This window comes from Salvelinus sp. IW2-2015, linkage group LG18, assembly GCF_002910315.2.
Source record: "Salvelinus sp. IW2-2015 linkage group LG18, ASM291031v2, whole genome shotgun sequence".
Classification (NCBI taxonomy): Eukaryota; Metazoa; Chordata; class Actinopteri; order Salmoniformes; family Salmonidae; genus Salvelinus; species Salvelinus sp. IW2-2015.
Genome location: NC_036858.1, coordinates 40863854 through 40872398, shown reverse-complemented (window position 1 = coordinate 40872398; position 8545 = coordinate 40863854). Strand labels below are relative to the sequence as shown.

At 41.3% G+C, this 8545-nt stretch overlaps 1 protein-coding gene across 1 annotated transcript; it reads right to left on the bottom strand.

Annotated features, from left to right (window-relative positions):
• Positions 1 to 4756: 4756 nt before the first annotated feature.
• On the bottom strand, positions 4757 to 8021 carry LOC111978542 (NK1 transcription factor-related protein 2). The gene is made up of 2 exons (XM_024008651.2): positions 7612 to 8021; positions 4757 to 6392 (listed from the first exon to the last, which is right to left on the bottom strand). The coding sequence occupies exons 1-2, from the start codon at positions 7826 to 7828 to the stop codon at positions 5770 to 5772; spliced, it is 840 nt and encodes a 279-aa protein (XP_023864419.1). The 5' UTR covers positions 7829 to 8021; the 3' UTR covers positions 4757 to 5769.
• Positions 8022 to 8545: the final 524 nt, after the last annotated feature.

Genomic DNA, 8545 nt, shown 5'->3' with positions numbered 1-8545 from the left:
ATTTAGAAAAAGCCTGGAATGAAAGAAAAAGGGCTACCTATAATTAAATTGTACAAATATTTAGCTTCTATGTGGTGAATGGCATGTGTGTACAGTATATAGATTGTGTATAGGCTTGTTTGTATTTATTTATCAGTATGTATGTATGTATGTATGTATGTATGTATGTGTATATATACAGTGTGTGTGTGTATTGTGGCAGCTGGCAGGGAGAGGTGAGGGGAGATATCTGGCAGTCCGTTGGCTCCTCCCCCGGGCCTTATATGGACTTCCTGCCCCAATTAGGCAAGACTGTAACCCCTTAAGCCAGGGAGTGTTTGGGGATAAAAGGGGGAAGCAGCATACACAACAGGGCAGAGTAGGAGAAGAGAGTATACTATCCGTGAGATAACATGTGACCTGGACTATCGGACTAACCCCCTTGTGTACCAGACCAGATTGTGAGGAGTACCCCTGGAAAACGGAACGGGCAAAGAGAACGGCTTGTGGACTGTGAGGTGATTGGTTAATTCCCCCTTCTTCGCCCGTGTACAAAAATCCCTAATAAACTTCCGCTTTGCATTCTATTTGTGCTACTGGTGAATGTTTTGTTGAACTTGGTGACAGGAACCCCACACCCTTGGTCTTGCTACAGTATGTATGTACACTACCGTTCAAATGTTTGGGGTCACTTAGAAATGTCCTTGTTTTTGAAAGAAAAGCACTTGTCCATTAAAATAACATCAAATTGATCAGAACAAGTGTAGACATTTTTAATGTTGTAAATGACTATTGTAGCTGGAAAATGCTTTTTTAAATATTTTTTATGGAATATCTACATAGGCATACAGAGGCCCATTACCAGCAACCATCACTCCTGTGTTCCAATGGCATGTTGTGTTAGCTAATCCAAGTTTATCATTTTAAAAGGCTAACTGATCATTAGAGAACTCTTTTGCAATTATGTTAGCACAGCTGAAAATTGTTATACTGATTAAAGAAGCAATAAAACTGGCCTTCTATAGACTAGTTGAGTATCTGGAGCATCAGCATTTGTGGATTCGATTACAGGCTCAATCCTCTTTTAGCATTTCACCAAATCTTTCCCAAATATTACTTTTCTGTCCCCCCTTCTCTTTATTTTCAACTCTCCATTTTCTCTTATTGAATTAATCTCCGACATTGTCCTTTTTGCCTCCGTGGATCAACGTTCACCTATTCTGCCAGTTCCCAAAAACATTCGGCAATTGCCATGTAGGCAGTTTGCACATGTACAGTTAGGCCCTAAAGCTTAGGGTGACGCATTAATGCTAGATAGCCTAAAATAATACTGTACTGTAGTCTACTAAATAAAACTCTACTGTCCTGTACCGTACCATATTGTACTCTTCTGTGCTCTACTGTACTAGACTGTGCCGTACTGTACTGTGATCTTCAAACTTGTGAAACATAGCCTAGACAGACACTGCACCAGAATTTATTCTCTCCCCGGTGTTAAGGGGGGGCTTGACCAATACGTGGGGGTGCTAAGAAAATAGTTAATGACTATTTAGAAATGCATTTATTCCATATGCATAATCAGACAACTGTGCATTGGTAATAATGTTTTGGATGAAATGTCTATCACAAAGTCAGAAATGAAAGGAATAATATCCACAGTACAGCCACAATGAGAAGTGCATTTAGCCTATGCCTGTCAACTGTGCACACATGGTGTAAAACGAGCTGCTATCATCACAATCTTAGCGATTATATTCCTATTGCAAAAATACTTGTAGGACGACTGGCCGACAATATGCATGCGTCTTTTTGTTCCATCCAGATCCAGATCAGTGCGATTGAATCATGTTCCCACCACCGGACAGGCGTGCTCTGTCAATAAATAAAAGGCCTTTCAGTGACTCACCAAGTGTTGTTTTATAGAAGGACGATGCGTCTGTTGTGGTGGTTCAGTGCAAATTAGTTTAGAATCTTCTGGACATCCAGGGCCTTGGTTCTTTCTGCATGTATGGACAGGCAGGCAAGGTAACTGAGTCGAGAGTTTGCCCAGTATTTCATTCTGTATATCATGATGCGTGTACTTAGCATTTCTAGGATTATCTGTGATTTTCTGTGTAACTGTTTTGTCGAATTGGCCTATGACCTGTAAAAGTTCAAGGAAGYTTCCCTGGTTGACAGCCATGTCGTTTTCTATGTCTCCTCTCTGTGAAAGTCCCTGGTATGCGGTGTAACGCAGTGACTCCACAACTGCTCTCATATACTCTCTATTCTCTCTGACTATTTTTGAATGTCCATCACTTAGAGCATTGCATATTGTTGAGCCGGTCTCTTTCTGAATAGTCCACTCATTCCACGCTGCCATTGCATATTTATGCTCCACACGAGCATTGTGTGTCTTGAACGAACTTGACGCCTTCTTCCAGTTCTGGTAGCCATTGTGGGTAAATGCCGCCTTCTCTCCACCATGGTTTCCTGGACGTTGAAAGTGGCAGCATGCAAAGAACAAAGCACGGTCCTTTGAAATAGAATATTCCATCCATTGGTAATCCTCACACCATCTACGATTGAAGTAGCAATCCTGCTGTCCAACTTTTGTGGCTGGATAAAGCCAAAGAAGAGGGTGCCTTGGTTCTTCAACAGGTGACTGGCTTAAATCAGAGGGAGCGGTGGCTGGGCTAACAGTGCAGCTAACGGTGGCTGTGGAGCAGCTAGCAGCAACGAACTGCTCTGGTGCTCCCTTATGTCGTGGCTCACAAGTTTCTCTCTCCGACTCATCTTTCTTATCTCCCTCTTCTTCTTTGGCCCCCTCGGAGACAGGGTCTGGATTTTCATTTTCTACCCACACTCTTCTCTTGGTCAGAAAACGGTCCATCGCAATGGTACGAGATGGGCAACTAGCTAGCTAGAAGTTAGCTCACATAATGTAGCCTAACGTGCACAAGCACACACACCAGACACCCCCCCACCCCACACACACCCACACACACAAGTCATAGGGTAAACGCGCGGCACGAGCACGCAGCCAGGGATCGGATTGGGAACAGAATGGCTGTTTTTTAACTTTTACATATTTCTTTATTTAAAATACAAAAATGCTTGAGGGGGCTTAACTGGGGCTACACAGATTTGTGATGTGGCTTTAGCACCCCCTATTGGGAACTCAGGCAAAACGAGCTACGACTGGGAAAATACGTTTTGAACTTTCATCCAACTCTGAATTGTAAATCGGGAACTCTGCCTCTTACTAGAGCTATGACCTGAAGATCACTGACGTCATCATGATTCAACCTTTTTCTTTGAGTTCCCAGTTGTCTTGAAAGCACCATAAATTCAGAGAATGCCAGACTTTGATGACAAAGTTTGATGACAAAATTTGCCCACGATGGACCGCCGCGCCACCTTCCTGTTCAAGTGAGCACAGCGCAACAAGGTGAGTCCAAAAATGTCTTGTATGCTGCTGCATAAATGATGTAATATGCCAGGGAGATGTGTATAATGTAGCTAAGAAAGTAATACTAAGTGTATGTTATGTAGTAAGCTGTTAATAGCCCATGTGCCTCACCCTAATTATTTGGTCTACTTTCACCTCTTAATTTTGCCTACTGTGGTGCACATGTAGCCTATAACCTGTTTTATAGAAATGTAATCATTGAATGTTGTAAGAGCTTTCATTGTCTGCTTATATGCCCCCTTTATTTATCTTATGGTTCTGACTAAGTGTACAGGGAGAACACTGTAAAAACGCTCCATGTTCTGAATTCTGTTGCTGTACATTTCAAAAGTGCTGAACAAATAGTTATATTGACTATGTCTGTCCTAGCTCTCTCAATGTCTTAATCGAAATGACGGATTGCCTCTTATCCGCTTGTTGTCCCCTTATGCCATAGTTTGTACATCTCAATTGTCAGTAGAAACCACATTTCTTTAAGCAAGTCAGCCATATCAGCTATGTTTTTTTTAAAGGCAGTAAATGAGGCTGAATGAACTGTTTCGCTGCCAGACAAGGCTCCGCTGGTAGCCAGGTGTAGCAGTTGTATAGTGCAATTAATGTATCCTACTTTATTTTATTTTATTATTTTTTTTGATAGTGGTGTGCCTGAACACAGCCTGTTGCACCTGTCCTCTCCCATTGCTGGCTTGAATCTCTGCTGAACATTGTCGGAGAGCTGCCTTTGTGCAGGGGCAGATCATTAACCCCAATACTCCTCAGCTGAGGGGGTCGTGGCTCAGGTCCCTAATTAACAACAAGACGAGCACTCAAAAGGGGTTAACGAATTCAAAGGAAAGGAAGTCACGTAAATAAGTCAACCAGAACACAGCACAAGCTAGGAATAAATAAACATTAAATCACTAAGTAAATCAATTCAAAATAAAGCAGACATGAGGGAAAAGGACTAAATAGAACCACAGGCACACGGTAATACAATAAACTAAATGGAAGTTGACTCTGGCTACTGAACACAAAGGAGCCTATGCATTTACTCTAACATACATACATTTAAGTTGAACTTGTGTATTTACGATCAGCAAACCATTATGAGATAACCAATATTACTAGCATACAAACTGGGTTCTCAGTAGTACCAGTGTTGTGAAACCAAGATATGTAGTTGAATCTGTGTTGAATCAGTGTTTGGTCTTGATGCACTCACTGCTTATTAGCTATACAGCACAAAGTGAGGAGATGGCGACTCTCTGTGGTTATAGTGTGTAGTTGAAGCATATTTCTGTGAGTGCTCATGTATGTAGTAGACCTTTTTTATCCAAGAGATGGCAGTAAATGAAAAACATTCTGAATTTATTGGATGGAGGCATCGTTGACAAAAACAATTACAATTATCTGCACTAAACAGAGCTGCTCTTTTACTCAAACAAAATAATCAACCTTTTTGTGATCCAAAATGCATTTCAACAACACTCATCTCAAGTGCATCACCACAAACATGCACCCGAGTAATATATCTATATTTATTTTAAATCCTGAAATGAGCAATTGAGTCAGTCCTTGCAAACTAAATATTTTTTGTAGTGGTGTAAAAATCAAATGTTTGACATCAATAACATGGAGCTATACTGGCCTGAAGGAGATACAGAATCGAGTCAAATTAATCTGATCTGCGATTAAACCTCCTTCACCAGCTTGGCATCAATGATCGTAGTTCATTCTGTGACAGTCTAAATTACCTATGTTTTTTGCACAATTAATTCCATCTCGCTTCTAACCACCCAAAACAAAAAACATAATTCATAATATATTAGGACTATATGTTGTAGATATGTTTTTAATTTAAATGTTTTCATTTCAAGATTGACAGATATGAACAGTGAAAGCACGTGAGTGAGACCCTCCAAACCTACAGCAAGGAGAGATGGGTTTTTTATCATGCCACATTTTGCTCCTGACAGATTCAAATACAGGGAAAGAGAAGTTCACTATTCAGGCCGGCAATCTCTATAGTACATACACTACATATCTGCATACAGCAGTTTTTTCTTATTACATTGCTGCAGAGGAATTCGATGATAAGCAGCTGTCTCAACATCATCAGATATACTAATAACAAATAGTCTTGTTCACCACCCATATATCTGAAAAGAAGCCTTACATATCAGGCTCCTTCAGATCATTTTATTCCATCATCTTAACAAATCATTTAAGGGTGAAGACTGATGTCTGTCATTAGGTCTATGGACAGACAGTTTTAAAAATTACACTTTTGTGAGAGTCCAATAATTATAATCCTCCCATCACAATGTGACCAAGTCGCAATAGATGAAGCAGGGCATGTCTCATAAATGTGGAGTAAAGTAAGACGGCTGGAGATGATAACCATTGGGTAAGAAGGGATGTAACATCCCTCCAGTGGACGACAAAGGAACCGCACCATCAGTATGAAAGATCATGTTCCCAGAGCTGAAAGACGGGAAAGTTTGATAATTGGCTGAACCTGACACACAAGTCACAGGGCTTGGGTTGACACTGACCAAAGAGTTGGACCCGGGTGGCATTGTGCTGTCCGCGCCCGGGTTCTGTTTCTTCCACTTGGTTCTTCTGTTCTGGAACCAGATCTTGACCTGCGTCTCAGTGAGGCTGAGGGACAGAGCCAGGTTGAGTCTCTCACACACGGACAGGTATCTCGTAGAGCGGAATTTGTTTTCCAGAGCCACCAGTTGTTCATAGGTGAAGGCAGTTCTTGCGCGTCGCGGCTTGGCACAACCAAGATCCGAGCGCCGCCGTTTGTGGGGCAAGAGGTCATGTGTGGCTGAAGTTTCGGCGCTGCTGCTGATGCTGTCCACGTCCCCCTCTATTTGCTCCTCTGGCTCAGTCGCTGAGTGTACTAAAAGTGGGTTGCTGACGGTTACCTGGTGCTTGAGATCTGCGCTACTTGAGCGGTCAGTCTTTGTGTGTTCGCCTGTGAACACAGACATTAACATTAGTACTGTAAATGGGCTTTTCAAGAGCTAATCCAATTCCCTGCGAATGTTCATGTTTTTGATCTCATACACAGGGAAATAAGATCTCAAAAAGCGGCAGCATGTTGATGAGGAAGTGCATACATGTGGAAAGTGGTGCTGAATGGACAGTGCCACCTGAGCGCCCCTCTTCTCTAGAGCCATAACTCCCACTTAAACTATGTTTACAGTAGCTTGTTTGAGATCTATGCATAAAGTAAGAATGAAAAAAAGAAAGTATGATCCCTTAAATGGAAAATAATAGTATATTAATTCAAGACTCTGAACATTTCCAATGTGTGAAATCCTTAACACCAATAAATAGTCGACAATATGCCTACCTAATAGCGTAACTGTAAAATGTGTTTGATTAAAACCTGGGAGGTGTGCGAGTGGAACGAAGCGAGGGTTAAGAAGGGGACTAGGGTGGCTTGGCCTCTAATCCCTAAATCATTTATAAATCACAAATCGCCTCAAATGTCATGTTGCGGAGAGAAATCCCAGCTAAATCCTGCTCCACCATCTACCCATGACGTGCTAATGGAGTTTCATATTTGTGGGTGGATCGATAAATGTCATCTATTTAAAGGGAAGTTTTAATCGAACGATATTTAGGATCAGACATGGATGGGGTTTGAAGTTTGTACCTGCAAGGTGCTGGAGGGAGATATGCAGGATGCAGTAATGGGATATCGATCAAAGCGAGCGAAGGCATCCTCAATGGGACGATTTAAACAATTATCTGGCCAGTCTGTCCCAATGCCAATCACACACCGGGCTGTGGGCGCAACCCTCTGTGGGTTTCTTAAAAGGAAACCTAGCCTTGGAAATTAAGGGAAGGTCATAAAGAGATGAAAACATTTTATTTGATATAAAATAGCCACTCTTAGTTGGTCAGTGAACCAATAAGCTATACGGGTTTCTTATATTGGATATTAGGCCTATATCGTGTAAACTATGGACATAGTATGTATTTTATTTTATCCCTTATGTTCAAAATAAATTATATGGACATATGTCATGTAATAATGCAAAACACATATTATTCTGAACTGAATTAATAAAACACTACATTGGCTTCATACGTTTGATCCACAACGTTCCGTTAAAACAAAAAAGAACAGAAGATATAGCCATATCAAAAAGGCATTATTGTCTGTAGTTTTGTGGTATCTTTACCTGCTTCCATGCGCTCAAGTGGCTGCTCTCCATCTGCGCCAGTGTCCGCTTCTAAATGTGCCTGTCCTGCGTTCAGCAAAGGAAGCGTGTCCTTTGTTGGAGAAAGTTCGCTTTTCTTCTTGCTATTAAATTTCTTTGGGTCCAATATGTCAATTATAGAAAAAGAAATCCTATGACTAGATGTCATTTTCACATTAGAATCCTTGGAATCCAACATCCTTTGTAATCCCTCTAAATTGATCAAAGAGAAGAGGTGGGAACTCGCGCTTGATATTACGCGTCTGGGTAAGCACTTGGCATACTTTCTGCACTTTAAACGTTGGTTAAACTGGTCAAATGGCAGTCACACAAAGTGCACCTGCCCTCAGATGTCTCTGTCAGTCTGGACAAGTAGTGGTCGGTGAGGGAGGTTAGTGAGATCTTTAAAGCATCTGTTCTCTCCGCTCGATTCGAAGAGACGCGGTTTATGGCTCCCACGTGACAGCCACGTTAGCGTTTCACACAACCTCCTGTAGTTGGTTTAAAGCGTTCGTCGATAATCACCCATATTATTAAATACAATGACATCCGACCCTTTACTGAAAGTGAATAGGTGACAGGTTGCTAAATAAAACTGTGCGAGCAACTCTGCTGCAACGTAAAGAATAGGTGACACAATCCTCGATTTCCCCTCTATAATTCGTTTTTTTATTATTATCTGTAAAAGGTTTGAGTGTTTGAGAGTTTTTAAAATGTTGGTTAGTCATTTTTGCCATGTAGGCAAATTTTGCTGTTGCTGTATTCAAAAAGGGACACCAAGATAGCCTATGCACAGTGCACACAACAAAAATAAAACGAGACCTCATTCAGCATTACGCATCTAATAGGTACATAGTTTGGCTTGTTTGGAATAGATTTCCAATACTAATAGTTTTGGATAACCCAACAGTCCTTT

Coding starts and splice junctions, on each gene's coding strand:
- LOC111978542 (XM_024008651.2), bottom strand. CDS start 7,828: ATGTTGGATTCCAAGGATTCTAATGTGAAAATGACATCTAGTCATAGG. Junction 6,393..7,611: donor ACTTGAGCGCATGGAAGCAG/GTAAAGATACCA, acceptor CTGTGTTCACAG/GCGAACACACAAAGACTGAC.